General features: G+C 43.3%; 1 protein-coding gene across 2 annotated transcripts in view; it reads right to left on the reverse strand.

Moving 5' to 3' along the window:
• Positions 1–846: 846 nt before the first annotated feature.
• RNASET2 (ribonuclease T2) overlaps positions 847–23360 on the reverse strand; it is a 49411-nt gene continuing 26897 nt past the window's right edge. For both annotated transcript variants that reach the window (XM_006134510.5, XM_006134509.5), the window contains exons 6-10: positions 23081–23151; positions 14571–14684; positions 4898–4943; positions 4609–4683; positions 847–1377 (exon numbers count right to left, since the gene is read on the reverse strand). In XM_006134510.5, the coding sequence (XP_006134572.2) occupies positions 1201–1377; positions 4609–4683; positions 4898–4943; positions 14571–14684; positions 23081–23151 (483 nt within the window). In that variant the 3' untranslated portion in view covers positions 847–1200. The remainder of the gene's footprint in view (positions 1378–4608; positions 4684–4897; positions 4944–14570; positions 14685–23080; positions 23152–23360) is intronic.

Consider the following 23360-nt stretch of genomic DNA (forward strand, 5'->3'; position numbering starts at 1 on the left):
TACTTTTACCTTTTTTATTGCAAGTCTCACAAAATTTGGTGATTTTTCTTGAGGTCTGTGTTCCAAAAGTTATATGAGAACTCAGCTTTCATTTAAAAAAAGTTTTGGCCATTGTGGAGAAAAGCTTGGACTCATGAGCTATAACAACTCATGCTAGAAGAAAGCCAGCAGAGTACAACTTTAATCATGATTGTTAGGGCCTCACTCAGATTTTCCAACTCTTAGGCTTGACACTATCAGATGTCTCAGAAGAATATGGAGTCATTCCAGCTAGCAGTTTCAGAACTAGCTACAGATTATGGGTGCCTCACTTTTTGGCTGCTCAGTCAGACATCTTGGATGTAATTTTCAGATTAGCTCAGCATTCACAACTCAAATCCATGGGAACTACAGATGTTCAGCACCTTGAGGGAGAGAAATCTTGGCAGTGTGAAAAGGGCAGCCAAAAACTGAGGTGCCAAAAAAAAAAATCTTAAACAGTGGTCACATTTGGGAGTTTGCATCTTAGCTTTTTATTCACCAAACAAGAAAACACAAAAATAACAAATCCAGTCCTGTGAGATGATAGTCACACACAATACTCACTGACTTCAATGGACGTAGAAGGGGTTCAACACATAGGACTGGGCCTCTAGTCAGAACTCCCAAGCAAAATTCTTATTGGAGCCAGTCAATATTTTGCTTGAACCAGGAAGTGTGAATGAGACCCTGAGCCATCATATCTGACAAGTCTTTCCTCCCAAGAAACACGTTTACACCAAGAAACAAGAATCTTTTTATAGCGCGCTGAGAAATTAATTCATGATCTCTTTGTAATTCTGAAAACAAACATGTAAAAAAAAGTGCTCAGATAAAGAATTGGACTTTAATGAAAATGGGAAAAATCTGATCTTTGAGAAGTCATTTCTCTTTTAAACATTCATTGTTTCCTACTGTAAAAAACACAATCAGTTTCTGACCTTAGTTAAACAAGAGAATTACTGTAGATTTCCAACTATGTAACTGACATTAGAATCTGGTCCATTGCCTCCTTAATACAAAATGAACACTTTGTACTTATAGCACTTCAAACATTAATCTCCTCAATGCTCCTGTGAGAAAGGCTTACTCAAAAGAGCTTTTCCCATTACTTTGCAAAGTATCTTTTTAAAAGGTATCTGTGACTGAGTATTTCAAGTTCTGGAGGTTTCGGTTGTAAAACTAAACCTGTGAAGGGTAATATGTCAGGGTGTCATTACAGATAGACAACTCCTCAGGTCCGGAACTCCAGTCATTTTGCAGTATGTAGGATTCAGCCTCTGCATGGGTACAGTTTCTCAGCTCTAACTCTTTGGTGAAACAGAATTCAATCTGCCCAATTGTTTGCACTTCTTCACCCTAGAAACAGTAAAAATGAGATACACAGCTTTTAAAGGCACTTGCAAAGGCTTCTTGGTGTAAGAGGTGAAAATAAGCAAACCCGGTAGATACAGATTGCTCGTTCTTATGGCATACTCAAGATATACAATAAAACCTGTGTTATCTGGCCCTGTATCAGCTGGAAAGCTCTATAAATCAGCATTCCTAATCTTCATGGAAAGTCTGGATTTTAGTCTGGTTATCGTGGGGCCGGCAGGCAGCCTTTCTGGAGCCATGTGGCTTCCCAGAAGCAATAACATGTACCTGCTCCTCCTAGGTGGAGGAACAGCCACAAGGGGCTCCATGCAATCCCCCTGCTCCAATGTAAGCATTGGCTCCATAGCTCCCATTGGCAGGGAACCACTGGCAGGGAGCTGTGAAGGAGGTGCCTGTAGGTGGAGGTAGCATAGAGAGTTATCTAGGTACGCCTCTGCCAGGAGCAACAGTCACAGGTTGCTACTTGCAGGGATCCATCTAACGTGAGTATCCCATGTCCAGTACCCAAAAACCTCTCTTGCACCCCAACCCTATGCCTTGAGTCCCCCCCCTCACACCCAACTCTCTCCCTCTTAGTTAACCAGATTTTTACTCTTACCTGCACCCACCATCTCTCAACATACAAAATAAAGCTTTTACTGTATCACTGTAAAGTTGCAGGTAAGTCATTTTTTCTGGAAATATCCACTGTGTTCAGCTCATAGTATAGACATTTTGTCCCCTTTGTGCAATTCACAAAGTGTGCAAGTAAATGAATCCATTTGGATACCATTGGGTATAATTTTGTAAGATTCTTACTAATGGGAAGGTTTCATTTTCACTGATAAAGAGATCCGTTATCACTGAGCACCCCATAAAATGAAGAAATATATTGGATTTTCTTTGTATGGAAATAAATGCATGCACACCCAGTTTATGCCATAAATTAAAAGATTCAATCTGGCAAACATTACCAATCCCAGTGCTTACTATAGCAGAAATGCCACTTACTTCAGTTGGGTAAATTACAGTGAGAAGTATTATTGGTAGTAAGTATTTGCAGGATTGGATTGCAATGTTGTTGCAAGTACTATTAGCGTCTGAATTGTTTACCTTCTACTCCTTTATTGCCAGCAATCCCATAGTATTGGTGTGTGTTCTTGTTCTCTCTCTCTCTCACACACACACACCCCTACTTCTGTTATAACTCTGACCCAAAGTAGTTCTTTGCAAGAGTTAGAAGCCTGAGGAAACACTTGTATATTTTTCTCAATTAACCTACAACCTAAATATTGTACAGAAGCAAATTCCATAGCTTGATTATATGTTCTGTAAAGATGTATGACCCTTTATCATTTTAAAATTGCATCTAGAGTCCATTTATTTTGTAATTAGACCGTAAACTCTTTAATATTTCTGCATACATTTGCATAGCACCTATTACAATGGGGTACCAATTGTGACTAGGATCTTACGACACAGTTGCATTAGAAATAAAAAGTATGATAGCAGCATTTGAGCAGTCTCCATGACAGCAATTACTGTTTGCACCACTATCATTGGCTCCCCTATTAGTCCTTTCCAAAACTGAAATATCCTGTCTTTAACCTGTTCCCACAGATACAGCCTCCCTTGATTAAAAGCATTGGAGCAACTTCCTGTTCCCGTTGAAGTTGATGTCAACACTCCAGTTTTCATTCGTTGTTTAAAAAGTCCTTAAAAGAGAGGCTGCTGGCTTTAATAGTTTGCAGGTCTTGCCCATATGCTCAGTGTCTCATTGTTTGCCATAGGTGGAATCGGGAAGGAATCTTCCCCTGGGTCAGCCTGAGAAAGACCCTGGGATTTTTTTCACTTTCCACTGCACCACAGGGCCTGGGTCATTTGTTCATTAAACTAGTATAACTGGTTGGTTCTCTATAACTTGAAGTCTTTAAATCTTGATGTGAAGACTTCAGTAACTCAGCCAGAAGTTATGGATCTAGTACAGAAGTAGTTGAGTGAGGTTCTGTGGCCTCAGACTAGATAATCATGATGGTTCCTTCTGATCTTAGAATTTATGAGTCTGTGATCTAGAGGGTTTAAGTGTGAAGAAGCAGGGGCTGAGTACAAAGACTCAGAATATTGCTAAAGCAAATTAACTTGACAACACAAAAGATATTCCACTCAATGCAATTTTATCTTGGAATGGTTTTCATGAAATAGCTTTCTGCGTGTGTGAGAACTCAGCTAAATGTTTTCTAGCAAAACAGCTTTATTAAACTGTGATAAAGGGAGTCTAGTGACAGTTAGAGATGTTCTGTGACCTTTTTAGTAGGGCTGTCAATTGATGTGCATTAACGCCTGCGATTAACGCAGGGAAGGTTTAACGCATTAATTTTTTTAACGTGTTAATCGCAGGCATTAATGCTGCACTGCCCCTTTGAAGCACCGGGACGGCCTTTCCAAGGAGCAGCTGCACTGAGCCTAGGGTCAGCTGAGGACTCCAGCTGATCCTGGGCTCCCATGGTGCTGCCATTTTGAAATACTGCTGCAGAGTTTCAAAGGGGCAGTGCGTGCAATTAAATTTTTTAATCGCGCGATTAATTGCAATTACATTTTTTAATCGCTTGACAGCCGTACTTTTTAGGAAAAGTCACATCACAAAGTGATAGTGAAAAGGGGAAGAAAAAAAATCAGTTATATCCAACTAAAATCAATGACATATGCATCGTTTTGAACTCCAAGTATAATTTATTGTATTTTGGTACAGATAGGTAGAATTGTATTTTTGCTGTTGTAATATACTGATAGTGTGCGCACTAAATTCTCTACTGCACACTAGCTCGTAGATCAGCTGCTGGCAAGGAAAAGGAAAAATGGAACCAGACTGTTAAGCAGCATTGACTGGAGAAGGCAGGCAGACAATTTAACTCTGTCTTTCTGAAGACAGAAAAGCTTGTTTAAATTTCTCTGAACAGGAATTCTTTGAGGTAAGCTTTTGAATTTGCCATGATCCACATGTATACCAGACAAAGGCTTTTTATACTTAGTAGGACAGAATTAAAATTTGGTCTGAGACAGGTGACAAGTACTATATGCTCTGAGGTAAATACATTTCAGGGGATACTTGGATTGTCCCAACACAGAAGCAAAAGAGAGAAGAAAATTATCAGAAGTTAAAAATTTTAATTTAGTCAAGGTAAACCTTTCTCTACTACTTCAATCAACAAAGAAAATAATAAAATAAAGTTTTACCTGTTCTGGAGGAAGGCACTGCACTTTTGGTGTTACTCCATAAACACTTGTAAGGGCTTCTTTTATGGCTGTCATCTGAAGATTTAAAAGCCAGTGAGAGTTGAAAGAAATATAACATTATGTCAACAAATTCCATATTTTTATGGTTACTAAAAGCCTTTGGCATGAAAAATAACTGTAAATAGCTATATAATTAGAAGAAATTACTTATCTGTTGCAGGTTTGAAGCTACCCACTCCTCCTAGCAGAGTTACATTAAAATGATTTTATAAGTATGACAGCTTCTTACCTGGTAATAGGAACTGCTTGGCTTTATCCCAACTTTCAGGAGACAACTGAAATGAATACAAAATGCCTTTTGTGGAGTAATACATCTTACATTTCATGTGAGTCGCTGCATGTGAATATACTACAGCTAACAATGGATAAATGGAGAATCCTAGAGACTGATTAAAGCAAAGGGAATGGAGAATCTCAACTTTCCCTCCTTTTCCAAGCTTGGGGTAACCAGCATTCCCCTTACTTCCCCCTCAAATGCTTGAATCTACTTTAACCACTAGACCTCAGCTATATCTCCTACATCCTCAGCTACATTTTGGAGGGACCCATGGCATTCTCTGCACTCCAGAAATCCAGTCATCTGATACAGGTTACAGCAGCTGCTTACTTCTCTTTTCCCTCAGCTGACTGGAGGGAGCGAGAGGAGTAGGAGTTGTTATGGTCACTCTGTGCTACTAGAAATCGTCTATATACAGTTTAAGGTCACTTCGTAGCAGTGGAACAGCACAAAGTGGCTGGAGTGTGGCCCAGGATTCAGGACCATCTTCAGCTGAAAATAATCAAACATGTTTTCCAGTTAATTTAAACTTTAAAATGTGTTTTTAAAACTATAAAAGTCAGTGGTCACCAACCAGTAGATCAGGATCTACCGGTAGATCTTGGAGCCTCTGACAGGTGATCCTGACTGGTTTGGCCAGGAAGCTATCAAGTGCTGGCACTTCAGTGGCCCCTCTATCCACTGTCATGTTATTCCTGATCTCTTTCTTGGAGTTGCCCCCTTGCGAGCTTCCTGCTTGCAGTGCAGGATGTGGGAGGGAGAAGAGAGGGGGCGCTGATGTCAGCATGTCCCTCTTCCCCCTGCTTTTGTCCCCTATCTCCACACAGAGAGAAGGGGATACTGGAACCTTGATGTGACGGGCTGGGGTTTGCGCCGCCGGCGGGAAGCAGGGAGGAAGTCGTGCCAGGGGACTGTGGCCAGGGTGCCGTGCTAACCAGTGACGTCTCAGTAGCCGTCGGGGAGCCCCCTATGGGTCAAACCCCGGCTTTGGCTGCCTCCCCACCCTGTCTGGCGCTCCCTGGTGGGCGATGTCACCCACTAAATCAGGGGGAGCACTTTACTCCTCCTAGGTGGCGGAACCGGGAAGGTGGCCGGAAGGGCCCGCACACAGACCCTGGACCAACGGGGTCCAACAGGGCAGTAAGACCAACGATCCCCGCAAAAGGGATCGCGGGCTGGGTGGGGGTTAGGAAGCAGCCTGAGGCAGAGCGCTTCTGACGCTCATGGGCTGGTGAGCTTCAGGTCGGATCCCCGTCAGCCGGGTAGGGACGAACAACCCCACCCTTAGGGCCCCGGGCTGGGACCCAGTGGAGAAATATATTTTGATATAATGGGCACGTTTAAAGACATGGAATTGCTATTTCAGGATATTTCCACTATCCCGAAATAGCCCCACTGTCTAGACGTAGCCGAACTGTCCTTCTCTCATCTCCCGACCCAACACATATATGGTTGTGGTTACTTCTTTTACTGCTTGCAAAGTGGGTTATTTTTGGTTTTTGACTGGTCTGTGCATTTCATAATTTTCATTTCTCTCTTATGCTTAAATTTAATTCTTTGAGCAGTGAGTTCTAAAATACCTAATCTGTCCTGGCTGGAGTAATTATCCCTGTGGTAATTGCTGCTCCTGGCAGTGACTGGCATGTCTCTGCAGTCCCTGAGAGAGGCAGAGCAGGGGGTCTCCACATGCTGTCCTTGCCTGCAGACACCACTCCTGCAGCTCCCATTGATCAGTAATGGGGAACCATGGTCAGTAGAAGCTCAGTGCCTGTAGATGAGGGGCAGCATATGGTGCCATGGAGCTGCTTTCAGGAGTGGTACAGGACCAGGGCAGGAGTAAGCCTGCCTTAAACCCAGTGCTCCAACACCCAGAAGCCATCTCTGTTAAGTGATGCCCAGCCAGAGTCTGCATCCTGAATCCCTGTCCCAGTCTTGTAACCCCTTTCTCCACCCAACCACCTGCCGCAGACTTGAGTTCCCCTGCACCCAAATTCCTTCCTAGAGCTTGCACCCTGAACTCCCTCCAATCCCCTGCCCTGATAGAGTGAGCAGGATGAGGCCTCGGAGCAGGGGAGGGGCAGGGCTGCAGAGAAGGAGCAGAAAGGAAGTGGGGCAAGGGTATTTGGGTTTGAGGTAGATCTTACATTGTATTGAAAAAATGACCTTGTGGTTAAAAAGGTTGGAGACCACTGCTATAAGTAATTCAATAAAGCTAAACAGTATTGATGGGGTAAACCAAAGTACTTTAATGGGTCCCTGTTTTAGTCATCTGAGTTCATGTTTTAGGCATCTAAGTCCCTCTTTTGACTCCTTTGTGATCCTTAAAAATCCCAATGAACCCTGTAGGCACCCACATTCACGCAGCACCTCAGTTTTTGATAGTAAAAGCTCTGTAGGCACCTATGTTCCTGTCTCTGTGCATGTGCACTGCTGCCTTTCTCTAGGTGTTCTGATATCTCTCTCCTGCCTACGTCCCAGAATAGTCCATGAACCCACTTAAGTGAAGATGTTGCCCGATCCAGTAGGTGTGCTCGAAGGGTTCCTAATGGACAGGTCCCATACAAAATTCTTCCAGGGCAGGATATCATCTGCCTTGTAACTTTCAGCCTGGTGACTAAAGCACTTGCCTGAAGTTTAGAAGACCCCACTTTTTATTTCCCCCTTCCTTTAGAGGGAGAGGAAAGATTCAAAACATTTCAGGAGAGTGCTCTAACCACTGAGCTAAGAGTATTCAGGTGTGAGTTTCCCTCAAGCTTTCCTGCTGAAGCTATTCCTCTTCGGATAAATAATGATAGAATGATTGGAGCAAAGGGACTGGCCCCAAGATCTCCCAGCTCCAAGATGAGTGCCCTACTAACCAGACTGTAGACTCATTCTCTCTCCCCATGACAATTCCACTGTGGGTATTTAAATCATCATTGGACCAGACACAGAGAGGGGGACTCTGTAGTCCAATGGTGAGAGCACCCACTTGAGAGGTGGGAGACCCTAGGGACCAATACCCAACTCTCACTTCTCATTGTATATCCACATTGGAGCAGCATCAACAGGAAAGACTGAGAGAAATTCACATCTACGTATCCCTGTCATAGTTCAGTGCAACGTCACCTGTATTTCCCCCTGGTGCTCCAGCAATGACTCTCAGGCTTCCAGCTCCCCAGTCGTCACCTCTCTAGCCTGCTAATTGGGATATTTTCAGGTGGCACAGTCCCCTGCCTACACTGTGAATTCTCCAGCAAGGCAGACTGCCTAAGCAGGCCTGCTTTGCTTTTTTCCTTAGAAAAAGTTCCTACTTCAAAGTAGGACTAAGAGATCCTCCGGAATAGGGCTTTATTCCGGAGGATCGGGCCAGTCTAGATGCTTTTTTCCGGCTTTTCCCCAAGCCGGAGAAAAGCGACGGACATCTTTATTTAAATCCCGCGGGGGATATTTAAATCCCCCGCGGATTTCCCTATTCTGAGGTTGAAAATTAGCATGCCCCTTTCGGAAAAGGGGCCAGTGTAGACGTAGCCATAGAGTGGGTCTTGCATTACAATAGTAATATTCCATTTGGGTATACTAATCTTCTTGTCACTTTTGGAGATGAGCCACATCCATTCTGATTTAATTTGCACTGATGTCATACTCCCATCTCTGTATCCTTTTTCCCCCTTCTTTCTCTCTTTTCTCTTCAGCATCTGAGGAAGTGAGCTGTGCTCACAAAAGCTCATGCCCTAATACCCTAATAAATGTGTTAGTCTTTAAAGTGCCACCGTACTCCTTGTTTTTGTCCGAAGGCAGGATACTGGGCTAGATGGACCTTTGGTTTGACTCAGTATAGACTCTTACGATCTAGGAAATGGCCATATCTGTCACAACCCATAAGTCAATAGCTAAAGCCTTCTCCTGAAGAACAGGAGACCCCTCTTCATATACTGTTGCCTCCACCCCAGCAAAGAGGGGGGGAATTGAATCTGGGTCTTCCACATCCCAGGCAAATGCTCTAACCAGTGGGCTAAACATTAGGTGGATAATACCAATTCCTCCTTAAGGCATTTTATGCGGAGAGAGGGAGGCACCTCATTCCTGTCTTAGGCAACTAACCCATCTAACGCTAGGCAGCAGATGTCCTTAGGCATCTCTCTCCACCCTGGACTTAGGTGCCTATCTCTGAGAGGGCTCAGTACACCCCCCTCTGATTTGCTGAGGCAGCTCCCCAGCTATCATGCTGGCTTTATCAATGACATTCTTAGACACCTATCTCTCCTTATTCATTGTATAGGGACCCTAGGCACCTAACTCAAACTTGGTGGATCACGGTGTTGGTGCTATTCTTTCTTGGTGCCTAAAAGTTATATACTGTGTATATTTAGCATTGCAATGCCTAGTCCCTTCATAGGCCATGGCCTCCAGAACCTGAAATTGGTATACCACATTCCTCTAGGCCTTATTCTAAGAGAAGCTCAATAATTAATTTGCTATTAAAACCAGTGGGCCATGTCCCAGCAATCGGAGTTCAACAGGAATTGTAAGTGTTCAGCAGTTCTCAGGGTTTAGTCAAATGAAAACGGATAGTGCTCAGTATCTGACAAGATCAGGTTCTGTACACATCAGTTTTAATGAAATTGACTGAAGGCATCTTTACAATAAGTGACTGTCCAACTCAGTCATTTGATGCTGGGTTTTTGCTGGTTGATACCAAGCAAAAATAACTATCTTCCAACAACCTGAAGTCATTACCTCAAAGAAAATACTTTAAAAAATGCAGATGTATCATTATACTGGGATTGAAAGAAGAGTAGAGTAATTAAAAGAAGCAATTCTAGCTGTAAACGTTGCTGTTGGAATTTGCAAATGAATGCAATAAGAATGTTTAATTTAATAATCACTGAAAGAATAATGAAGAATGTTAGTGCTCTTTTTTTAAGTGATAAGAAAAAAAACAATAGCTGTTAACTTCAAAATTTTTCAGTCTCCACTCTTTGTTTCACAAAGCAACAGTCACTTAACACTAAAAGCTCTACTGTCGGTCATTGTTCCATTTGCAAATCATTCCTTAGTCACATTGTAAAAAGCATCCAGGACAATACAGTTTAGGCAATTTACTAATCAGACATATTTAAACTGATTTTATTATTATATCTGACTTTGTCAAGACATAGGCCTAGAAAAATCTATGACTGCATATCAGAAGGAAGCTACACAGGCTGGTAAGGATGAAAATCAGTATTTCATATTGTTCTGTGTATGTACAAGGAGTAAAAAAACATGGTAATGATGAGCAGCCTGAATTAGAAAGCAAAACAATTTTTTTAAAAATCACTGTTTAGGTTAAGTACTGAAGTATTTTTTCCTTCTCTTAGAAGGCAGTTTTTGTTACATATGGAAGGCATCTTGACTGTTAAAATATGGGGCCATGAAGACATTTTCCTCATCCTGTCAACAGGAGGGACCTAAGGTTTTTCTTTTTGCCTTTTTTCCCCCCTGTAAACAGCACTGTACCACTCAGGGTACGTCTGGACTGCAAGCTTCTTTTGAAAGAGACTTTTTCGAAAGAGCTTTTCTTTAGAAAGAGAGCATCCACACCTCAAAATCAGATCGAAAAAATGATCTGCTTTTTCAAAAGAATGTCCAGACTACTTGGACGCTCTTTCAAAAGAAAGTCCTGATTGCTAGTCACAGAATGGCCACCAGGGCACCTGTGCTTTTTCGACTGCCTCTTCGTTCGAAAAATGTCCCTCTTCTGCGTCCACACACGCCTTTTTTTGAAAGAGCTCTTTCAAAAAATGCATTCTTCCTCATAATTTGAGGTTTACCAATGTCGAAAAAAATCCTGCATTCTTTCCATTTAATTGCGAAAAACACAATTGCAGTGTGGACACAGGTGAAGTTTTTTTGTTTTTTTTTAAAAGGGCAGTTTTTTCGAAAAAACAAAGTAATCTAGACATACCCTCAGAAACCTGAGCAAAAGTAAGACTTAAGTAGTATCACAGGATGGCTGGCCCTGAAGTCAGTCCAGCTCTGCTGGGCTGGAACAGCTGATCCTAGCGTGGTCAGCTCAGAGAGAAGAGCACAATCATGGCTTTCCAGAATACAAGCTCTCCATGTAAATATAGCCTACGTCCTTTGTTCCTATATGCATACATATACATTTATGTTAAGCCATGTTAACACGCACTGTACACAACTTACCAAGTGATCCACATCCATATCAGGGACCTGTCTTTGCCATTATTTACCACCACCCCAAATTTTGTATCATCTGCAAACTTTATCAGTGATTACTTGTTTTCTTCCAGGTCATCTATCGATCTATTTTAGAAATGTCCATCTGTCTGTGAGTCTGTTTGTTCAAGAACGCCTCCTAAACAGTAAGCACTAGGACCACCAAATTTGGTATGCAGCTTCCTCTTCTCCTAACTAGGGATGCAAGCAACTAGTTGACTATCCGATAAGCAATTGCTTATCGGATAGTCAACTCGACTAGTCACTGCCTCTCCCCCCTTGCTGCCTCTATCAGAGAGAGGTGAGCGGGGGGGCGAGGGGGGTGCAGGAGCCAGTGCTGGGGGGAGCTGGAAAAGTTGGCTCCCCCCATCACCACCCCAGCATCATCTCTGCCTCTGCTTTCCCTGACCTCTGCACAGTGGGAAACGGCGCAAGCAGGGATTGATTCAGTCCCCACTCACACCCATTCCCACTGTGAATGCTCTGCTTTTGAAATGTACCAGAGCCCTGGCTCTGGTACATTTCAAAAGCAGAAGTGCCACAGGGAGCATGGGGTGACCAAGGACTCAATCAGTCCCCGCTCTCCCCATGCTCTCTGCGGCACTCCCACCTTGCTGCCTCTCAGAGAGGCAGCAAGGAGAGGACAGGAACTGGTGCTGGTGGGAGCCGGCTTAAAAGCCAGTTCCCCCCAGCACTGTCTCCGGGATGCTGCCTGCCCTTTCCCCCAGGGTATGTCTACACTACCAGCCTAGTTCGAACTAGGGTGGTTAATGTAGGCAACCGGAGTTGCAAATGAAGCCCGGGATTTGACTTTCCCGGGCTTCATTTGCATATTGCCGGGCGCCGCCATTTTTAAATGTCCGCTAGTTCGGACTCCGTGCCCGCGGCAACACGCGGCACGAACTAGGTAGTTTGGATTAGGCTTCCTATTCCAAACTACCATTACTCCTCATTTGCAACTCCGGTTGCCTACATTAACTACCCTAGTTCGAACTAGGGTGGTAGTGTAGACATACCCCCACTGCCTCTATCAGGACGAAGCAGCCCCTGTCTGCAGGGGTCCCAGCAGGGAGCTGGTCCCTCCCCCTGCAGACAGGGGCTGTTGCTTCCAAACCACCCCTGTTCACAGCAGACAGGGCTGGCAGCAGACAGGGGCTGCTGGACTCAGCACAAGCTGGGACCGAGCAGTCCTGGCTCATGCTGATGCTGCGCCTCTGCATTTTAAATGTAGTAAGAATCCAGCAATTCTTACTACATTTGAAATGCAAAGCCGTAGCATGGGTAGCTCCAGAGCCTGCATGAGCCAGGACTGCTCAGCCCCAGCTTGTGCTGGCTCCTGGAGCTACCCCTACTATGGCTCTGTAGAGGCGCTTATCGACTAATCCTATAGTCGATACAAATTGTATTGACTCTACAATTATCCAGATCATCGCATTTTAACATCCCTAATCCCAACTTAAAGCAAGGTCAGGGTTTGTATGTGCCAAGAAAACAACATCTGCCTGGAATGGGATTGTTTTCCATGACACAGAAAGTGATGAGTCTGCTAGGAGAGACAGTCACACTGCAGAGTGACCACAAGGGGGCGGCTGCACCAGCCAGACAGGCTGGGGGAGGAGCTCTAACTGTTGCCAGCCACAATCTATGGATAAGGTTCCTGTGCTAATGCTGGGCAGGGTCCCCCCACCCCTCTTGCTAGGCCCCCAACCCCATAGCACAGGACTGTCCTTACAAACTATGGCTCCCTACACAACTGAGGGCTCCTCCCTGTTTCTGCCCCAAGCCTTTCCACCTCCCAGGCAGCTCCTGGACCTAGGTTTCCTGCCTTCCCTTCCCTCCTGGCTCATCTCCAGATGAGGGTGGGAACTGGGGCTTCCCACCCTTCCCCACCCCCTCCACACAGGGTTCTTACCAGGGCTGAAACCTTCCTTCTCTCTCTCTCTCCTCCGCACCTTGTGAGGCTCCACATGGGAGCTGGGGGCTTCCCTCTCTTCCCCATGCAGCTCCTAACAGAGGCTGAGGGCTTCCCTCCCGCCTGGCACCGAATGAGGACCATGGGGCTTCCCTCTCACTCTTCTTCCCCGTGCAGCTTACCAGGACTCGGTGCTTCCTTGGGGCTGAAGCAGAGCTGCAGAGGCTGGGGTTCCTCTCTGCAACAAGTCTCACAGCAGGTAGCTGACAGCAGCACACACGGGAGAGGGCAGTGAAAAGCCCTGCAGCAACTCCAGGCGTACACGTTCAGAGGGCTGAGTAGGGGCGCCTGAAGATGCAGCAAAGCCCCTGCAACCATGTACTGGCTTGGGGAGAAGATAGCAGGCAGCCTGCACCCGCCCTCATCCCAGCCCCAGGCAACACTGGGTATGTCTTCTAGTTGATAAATATATTAAATAGCTTAGGGGCAAGTACCAATCCCTGCAGGATCTCTACTGGAAACACAGCCATTCAATGGTGATTCTTGGTGTACAGTTACATCTTGAGACACCTCAGTTTGCCAAGTTTTAAGATATTAAATGTGTGCCATGTTAATTTGATATTTTCATTTTTAATCAAAATATTATGTAGTACCAAATACCTTATGAAAGTGAGTATATTACAGCAAGATTATCTTTTATAAACTAACCTTGTAACCCCATCAAAATAAGATATCAAGGTAGTTTGACAGGATCTACTTTCCATAAGCCTATGTTGATTATATTACCCTCCTTTAATTCTTAACTGAGTCCCTTAACAGCTGCTCCATTATTTTGTCCAAGACTGATCTCAGACAATCTCCCTGTTATATGGTTTTCTTTTCTAAAATATTGGCAATCAATATTAAATATTTTGAATCACGACACGCTTATGCAGGCTTTATATGGGACATCTGCATGCAGCAAATTTGTACATTCCAGCAGGGAACCGAGAAGCATAACAGCCTGCTAGCCACTACACAGCTCGATGGGGGGGGTCGATTGGCATAGAGGGAGTGGCCAATGTTCCCTGTAAACTAAACACTTTGGCAGCTGCCCAGGAGAAAGTCAAATGTTGCCTAGCTGATTAGCAGAGTGCCCACAGCCGGTAGCATGTGTTTCTACTTGTGGTGCACATCTGCACATGCCTTGGTGCACGTAACAAAATTTATTCTGCACACAGGTGGAAAAAATATTAGAGGGAGCATTGGAAGTGGAACTTTAAAAGGTATTGCTAATTAAATAGAACAATTTGCCCTAACTTCTTAGGTTTATATTCCATCTAAAATTTTACGTTTAGCCACCAGTGTGTTGGAGCTGGCTCTAGAGTATGGTATTCAACACAACTGGCATCAGTCCATTTTTCAAAAGCAAAGTGATATTTTTACGAATTTTTCTTTGTTGTTGAGTGTACATCAAAGACTTTTACACCATTGACATGAAAAGCAGACAGAAGGGGTAGATTTCCATACCTGTTGAGGTCAAGTTTTTGGTAGAGATCCAGTGTTTTACCAAAATATTTCTTCTGAGAATTAAGAGACTCCACGGTGGCTGCACAGGTCCCATGTTTCTCCCACTCATGCTTCCTAAGAGAACAAAGCTAAAATCAGTTTTTAAGAGACATAAGAAGCCCAAGAGACTGTCCTTTTAAAATCAAGAGTTCTTAACCAAATATTAGTGTAAGAACAAGCATCTGACATGTGACATTCATAACTGAAACAGGTGATAATCATCTCCCCTCTCACAAAAAATTGCACATACAAACAGCTAATGTAGGGAAAAATCCCAGTCCCAACTCCCAAATCCTCTACCCCATCACTCTGCACCTCAATACAAGTCAGCAGAGATACTGATTTCTACCATACATCTTGTTCACTTTGCCATAGGTGCAAGGTAAGAAAAAAAATGAGAAGCCTCCCATTCTCTGTGCCAGCATCTCAGACTGCAACTTGATTAGATGTGATAAGGCAGAGACTCTTAGCATGTAGTAGAGCATTCAACACAAAGACAAAACATTGCTGTAGGAGGGCAGATTTCCACAGGTCTATCAGAGCAAATTTCTAAGGAAATATCAGGATGAGGCAATCTTTAGAACAAAGAAGACGGAAGCTAAATTGCCTGCTGATTGTGACCATAAATGGAACAGGAACATTTTACACATTGTGCTTCAAGGGTTTGTAGATTCTGAAATGTAACAAGATTGATAAAGACACCCAGTGACAGGATGGATTTTTCAAGTCTAATAACAATTTAGTGCCGCATACAGGTAGAACATACAGTACAACCCCCCAGGCTTTTGAGAGATCTTATTCTTTGTTTCTGTACTAAAATTCCATCTTGTGGGTGATTCGGGAGCATTTCTTCAATAAAACATTACAGGACACTGTAAGCGTTTCAGATTGCCCTATAAACTATATAATAGAAAAGAGAGGATGGTCAGTTGGTTAAGGTACTCCTCTGGGACTGCGACATCTGTGCTCAATTCCCTGCTCTGCCATAGACACCCTTTGTGACCCCTGGCAAATAGTTTGGTTGCTCTGTGAATGAGTTTCCCACCTGTAAATTAGGAATAAGTAATATTTCCCTCTCTCATAGGATAAACATATTGTGACGTGTCCAGGCACTCTGGTAATGGTGGGCCTTATAAATAGCTTATACACATATTTAAAAAAAAATCACCTGAAAAACATGTACTATGGACTAACTTAGGTAAGTAGAACATACCCATGTTAGTCATAGCTTGACAAAATGTAGTCATACTAGTATAATAAAAAATGTTGTATTGAGAACTGAGTCATATTCAGAACATTAAACTGTGAGAATTTTCCTAAAGTGTTAACATTTCTACATTTCTTTTGATATAAAACTGTGGGGAGGTTTTGTATACTAACAGTAGCAGGCTATGCACCATATTGAATTTTAAAAGCAATGAAGATGTTTTAAAACCTGTTGCATACTATAATTGTCAAGCCTATTGGTTATCCCAGAATGCAATGTAAAGAAGCGACACTCTTTTGTTAATGGACTAACACATACAAAGCAGGAGATTCAATCATAGCCCAAAGCTTATTTATTACAAAAGATTCAGGTGCAAAATCTTTAATATGAATATTCTTTCCCCAAAATATTCATTACTAAGGACTGAGGCTAAATAGATGTCAAAAAAAAAAAAAGAAGAAGCTTGAAATGAAGGATTAAAAATCCCTCTGAGAGGCCTTGCTTTCATACCCTTGATTCCCCCCTTTATACATAACAAAGAAAAAATAGCACAAAGTAATTTTTTTTCTTTTGCAGGATGCTTTAGAGTTATCCAAGTACAACAAAAAAAATGTTTCTTAAAGTATGAAAACTCCTATTAAATACGTGAACCTGGAAAAAGCTATGCATTTACTTTTGAGGTGGGAGTGAATATTGAGACTGAATTCAAGATTTTGCAAGGGGGGAAGCTGGAGGGGTGGGCAACAAGGGTGCATCTATACTGCACCCTAAACTTGAAATAAGATATATAATTTGAACAACAAAAATTGCATATCTTATTTTGACTTTATTTTGAAATAGCTTATTTTGCAATTTGGCATGTCTACGTGGTGCCAAACTTTGAAATAAAGTGCTATTTCGAGCCATTCCTTATCCCTCATGCAATGAGGTTTACCGGGATGGCGAAATAGAGTGCCCATTATTTCGAAAAATATTTTGAAATAACGGGCGGCTTGTGTAGATGCAGGGCAGCTATTTTGGGATACCTCCAGTATCCCAAAATAGCCTTGCAGTGTAGACATACATAATCTTCCAGTTACATATGACTCATTGGGTAAGTCCCTGAAATAAGGGGCTTTGAATGAAAATGTTTCTATCATTACTACAGTGTTATTTCTTTAGAGTTAATACAAATGTGACAGATTAGTGTATAGATTTACCCATACCAAACTACAAACCAGAGACACTGCAGCTTTGATGGAACACTAGGATGCAGCAGCTGCTTGGGAGAACCGCTGCTTGTTTCAGGGTCTAGGCAATCACATTGTACTGTTCCCAGTGCTAAGAGGTCCAGTGCTCTGATGAGTAAGACCTCATGTGACCCAAATTCTGGGTCCACTCCAGCCTGGGTAAGTGTCCACAAGAGAGTGCTCATCCCGGGATGTAACAAATTAAGATAGCCCTTCCTAAAGAGAAGCTACCTGTTTTGCACTAGGGATGTAAAACCAGTTAACCTGTTACCTGGTAAGCATCATCTTCCTGGGAGATACTTACTAGGTAAGTGGTTAACTGGTGGCCTGACGTGGGTAGGGGATTCCTTCAGCCCAGCCAGGGCCAATGTGCTCTGGGCGGGGAATGCTCTGGCCAGGCTATGCATGTGGCCCTGTGGAAGAGCTACACCTGCTAAGCTAGAGTGGTCCCCCACCCCCAGGATCCCAGTTAACTGGTTTAATCTAACTGATTAACTTTTTAAACAGGATTTTGCATCCCTATTTTGAACAGCACAGCTATGTGAAAGAAGGGAAAAGATGTAGAAACAACCAATTATTTCTAGGTGTGGCGTATAGGAATGTGGCATTTTACCTTCAACTCTTACACCTAACACAAAACAGAATTAAGGAAACTATGGAAACTGCAGATAGCGAGATTCCTGGTGGAAAATGAGAGAGAAATTGCTTTCTTGTGTCATGCTCTGAAAGACCTTGTTTTTTCAAAGCACTTTTGCGGCAAACAGCAAGAACGGCAAGGACGCTGCACTTGAGCACCAGCTCATACTTGTGCTGAACACGGATGGAAGACTATCCTCTGTACTGGGCAGAAATGAGTAAATAAACAGACTACACAACAAACAAACCTCTTGTGGATCTCCTTTATGAAGGGCACAAGAACATTCATATAGTGGAGGTGTTGAGAGCCACTGAACCAAGCTATAATCCCTGTGTATGATGGGAACCACTTCAAACAGCACTCCTAGCACCTCAAGATCCAGCACCCATAATCCATTCCCCTCAGGAGCACAGGCAGCAGAAGGAAGAAGGGAGTGGAGAAGTAAGGTATTAGTTTAGAACAGGTACGTCTGAGAAGACATTAAGGGAGTGCTTAGTTAGGCAGTCCAGTCTTAATGGCTTTCCGCCAATGGACATGCAGCAGCACTCACTTACGCAAGGTTAGGTTTCTCTGTATAAGCTGCCCTGCTCCAGCACTTTGTACCTTGTGCTGACATGAGAAATGCTGCTTCTGCACTAAGGAAGGTGACATCCTAGGAGCACAGACTATTCACAAGGGAGCACACCAATTTTTGTTGCACTCCCATTGTCGGGGGAAGAAGGGATGTCCTTTTCTCCCAAACAGCACTGCAGAGCTCTTCTCTGTTTTGCAGTAGCACTGAAGCATGGGTGTGTGTAGTGGACAAAGCCAGATATGATGGGGTGTTTCACATTCTTTATGGAAATATGTTTATGAATACAAATATGCGTGACTTGAAAATGTTTTATGCAAAATATTCCATGTAAGACAGCATCTGAAAAGTTGTAATCTACTGAAAGTGCATAGTCTAGGAAGTGTATGCATGTACCATTTCTGCATGTGAAATTAAGCATATTGACTAGAGATTTATTATCAATGTGTTCATGTTGGGAAAAGCCTATTGCCAGCCCACCAGGAATAACAATGAAGAAGCCAGACACAGAGCTAATAGCCCATTAGCAAGAGACAACTGACTGGGAGAGAACTGTCTTCCTGCAGTCCTGCTACACTGTTCCTGACTCCTGGGCTCGGGCATGCTACAAAGACATGTGACCATCAGTGTTCCCACTAAGATTTTCCATCCATAAGCGGAGTGAGTTTTGTCATGTGCGCCAACAATGAGGTTGCATGAGCTTGTTTGGATGTGTGCCACTGTGGCACCCACCAGTGGTGCTGCTCCCTAGGAGACTCTCCCAGGTAGCACTCCCCCACCTCTTGGGGAGAAGGTGAGATGTGTCTCCCACCCACCCAGGGAGCATTGCTCCCTGGGCAGCCTCTGGCTGCTCCTTGCGGGGGTGGCTGGGAGTCCACACCTGGGGGAGAGGGAAGCTGCTGCCAGCACCCAGGATTTGCAGGGAGGGAGGTACTGGGGGTGGGGCAGTGACATGTACGGAATGGGGGGAGGGAACAGAGGGATGGGGGGCAGAGGGCTTTGAGGGGCAAAAGAGAGGTGCAGGAGAGGGGGAAGAGAGGTGCAGGGGACCCTAGCCCCAGGAGCAGCTGCACCAGAGCCCAGCTCCGGCTTTGGGCAGCTGCTGTGCAGCGAGCCTAGGGAGCAGTTGGGAAGCCACTTTACAGCCCTGAGCACAACTCCAGCCCTGGGAAATGGCTAGGGCCAGAGCTGGCCCCAGCCACTGGAGCAGCCCCGCTGCCACGCCATGGCCCTGGCTGCCAGAGCAGCCCCAGTCCCCCACCATGCAGATGTGGCCCTGGTCCCCCAGGAAGCCCTCGCCAACCCCAGCCCCATGGCCCTCCAAGCCAGCCACAGCCCCCCCACGCAGGCCCCCCAAGCCAGCTACTGGCCCTTCCAAGCCGGCCTCAGCCCCCTGAGCAGCCTCCTTCCCCCCACCAGGTGGCCCCATCACAGCACCTCAGCTGGCCCCAGTCCAGAGCAGCCACCTACCAGGCCACTCTCCTTCCAGTAGGAAGGTGTGTGCTGCTTTGTGGCTCTGCAAAGTAGGTTGGTGGTCAGAGAATGTATGTATGTGCGGTCGTGCAGGCGTGCACCTTAGCACAAACTACAGTGAGCAAGTCACCTGATGCTAGAATCCATCTTGAATTTTGTACTTTTACACAAGGGTGTGGGGGAATCAAACAAAATCTTTTCACCCCAGGGGAAATTTTATACAAGGAATGGGAAGTAAACAATGCTTGTCTTCAGCTGACTTTACAGGCAGTCTCCCCACTCCAAGAAGATACATGAAAACACCTGGAAACAAAAGAACTGTAACAACCGGGTGGAGCAGAACTGCAGGATACAGATCACAAAGGGTATCTGTAGTCTGGGAAGGACTTTACCTGAAATAAGAACTAGGGTGAGAAATTATTATTTGTAACAAGCTTTCTTACTATATTAAGCTTAGCTTTTGCCTTTTGTTTAGTAACCTACATTGTTCTATCAGCTGTCTCTCATGACTATTTACATCCTACCTTCTAACACTTAACAAAAATCACGTTTGTTTATTAATAAACACAGTGTAAATAATTGTTACCTGGGAGGGGAGACAAGCAGCTGTGCATCTCTTTCTTTATGAAAGATGATATGAACTTCCTCTCTATAAAACTTTACACAGAACAACACAGATTTGTCTGGGGTTCAGGTCCAACTGCAGCAGTGCACTTGGGTGCTGTGGCAAGTCCCTTTCAGTGGCTGTATTAATCTGCTATGAGGGGGCGGGGGGCCTTGCTCTGCAGGGCAGGGTGTTACAGTGCTGCAAAGGACAGGTAGGCGGGTTCAGTGGTATTTCCAGCACATCAAGTGACAGTCACAAGGGGATCCCTGTGACCAAACCCATCACACCAGAGTCATATAAGGCAGGTCTGAGAACTAAACAAATGCATTGGCTCACAGACACACATATATTGGGGGGAGAAATAATGAGGAGCTGCAACCCACACCTTGTAGTACACAAAGGGGAATTAGATGCAAATAGAAGAAAGAATCATCAGACCTGGCAGCTTTCTCAGCACATCTGGGTTGAGCCTACCACCTAATACACTTGAGCCAAACAATCTTTTCAAGAATTCCCCCCAAAAGATGATTCCGCCCCTTATTTAAAGAGACACTTTCAATTTAAAAACTGTAGATTGCAGAATATGTACGTTACTCTTTCATATGCTACTAAGATCTTAGATTCTTAAGTGGAAGGGTTTTTAAAAAATCTACTTAAAGAGCATATAAAATGAAAAGTAATACAATTCTTTCATTTAGCTTCAATAATGAAAATATATTTAGTCAGTTTCACTTTTAAGTTCTTCATACTGAATTGTCAAGGTTTTAAAAGCTAAAAAGGAATATGTACAAGGAATGCTTACGTGTTTCATAAGAACAGTTTTAAATGGAGTAAAAATGTGGAAATATTTCAGCAGAATTAAGTTTGCTAAAAGCTAATAAGGTCACAATATCTAGAATTACTGTAATTTTTAAGGCAAAACTATCCCTTATTAAAGTTCCCAGAATTAAAAGCTGTTGACTAGCCTTTGAGTCAGAAATGCTGAACGAAATCAATAGCTATGATGATATAATTGACAAGAGTTGAGTCAAAGTTTTCAAGGATTGTTTTCCTATTCTGATCAAACAGTCATTTTCACCAAATAAAACGTACATGACTTTTTTTATTTTATTTTTTAATTTTTATTTATTTGCTGTCCTGTAGCACAGCATCATATCTTGACTTTCCTCCTTCATGAAACAGACCAAAAAACCAGAGGCTCTTCAGGCCAAAAGTGCCCATCAGTTTTGATGAGCACAATAGAACAAAGTGCATTTAATCTGGGAAGTGCCAGTTCTGTGATAGCTTTCTCTCACCTTGGGACAAGTGGGGATTGAGCTCTGTGTGTAGGAAGAGGGCAAGGTCCAAATGACAGCCATTCTTCTGCTTGCTTTATGGCACTCCCCCAGAGAATTGTTTAGAGATAACACACCCAAATCCTAATGCAAAGTATCTTTGAAACTAACTCAATGAAGGATATTAACTGAGCAGCTGGGAGAATCTGATAAAAAAATCTGTAAAATGCAGCTTTTGGGATTGAGGTATTTGGCAGGAAAAGCTCTTCATTCATAGGCATGCCCTTGTCTCCTTTTCACAAATATACAAGGGATACTGGTGCGAGATATATTTACAGTTTCTCTATTGACCCAGCAGCATCAAGCAAGATGAGCTACACATATATCAAGCAGATATGCAGAATTAGTACATCTGCAATGGGACAAAGAAATAAAACAGCTTTTTATCTTCCCCCCTTTAACTGAACACAGGAGACACGGTAACAAGTTTACCCTATTGCAAACTCCAAAGACCTTGCAGAGTACCACACACAGTAAGAATCATGCTTCATCTCTTATTAATATTGGACTCCACACTGCAGTTCTGATTTCCAAAATATAGTCCTCCATTCGGTAAGTGCAACCTACATTCTTGAGTCCCCAAGGTAAATCTTTGTGTTTAGCCGTATCAAAATGTATGTTAAGTGAGAACGATTTACAATACGGTCCAGATTCCTCTGTAGAACTAACCTGTCTTTATCATTATTTCTTGCTTCACCATTTTGTGGGCCATCTGTAAATGTTAGCAGCATTGATTTTATATTTATTTATTTCCACGTTACTCATCAAAATAATAAATAGTGCTAGTTAACCAGTTTTAAAATCCATCCAATATGGGCTGCACCGATTTTTGTATAATGCTTAAAAAAATCTCAGGCTATTTCGTGGTGCTACATGAGTATATGTGTAGGATGTCAACACAAATGTCTTTGTCAAACAAACTTGTAATAGGAAAGAACACTATTAAGTTTATTTGACAAGAACTCGTGGGTTCTTAACTGGTAGTTCTCGGCACCTTCATACACTTCTTGTTTTTCTCTTTCCATCGCTCTCTAAATGTGTGCCGTTTTATCAGTCCTATAAGAATGTGTGCTATACCTACAAGAGGTCCGTATATGACATCTCAGGTTCAGACAACTGCACTGAGTCTCACTATAGTCTTTGGGACACAACAATGGCATAAGAGTCTACACCGGTAATATTTTGGAAGACTGAGGCCAGAGATCCTGCTTTCATGTAAATTTCAATATTGAAAAGAATAAGAAACACAGAAGGATAAGTACAAAATCATTTCTAAAGTTGTATTTCCAAGGTTTTCTAGGCAACTCCAGCAAGCATCTAAAGCCTCGTACCAAAGGTTGCTTCAGATAATTATTTAGAAAGACTCTTTATAAGATACAGACAAAATGATTTTCCATTGTAGCTTGAACTCACCAGAACTGGGTACGATTAAGAGATGAATGGAGTATGTCAGGCCAGTATTGTCTCATGTCTGGCAAGAGATCCTAGAAATGAAAAATATGTCACTAAAACTATGAAATTGAAAAGCAATTTCATACTCAATATACATAAATGGATACATTTTCAACACATTGCCCATGTCCTTGGAGATTCTTGGCTGAAGTAAGTGAAAAGAATTAGTCTAGGTAAGGGGTTTTGTGTGCAACTTATCTCTGGGAAAGGATATTCCATAGAATCATAGAACACTAGAACT

This window comes from Pelodiscus sinensis, chromosome 3 (assembly GCF_052426305.1).
Source record: "Pelodiscus sinensis isolate ZL-2025 chromosome 3, ASM5242630v1, whole genome shotgun sequence".
Classification (NCBI taxonomy): Eukaryota; Metazoa; Chordata; order Testudines; family Trionychidae; genus Pelodiscus; species Pelodiscus sinensis.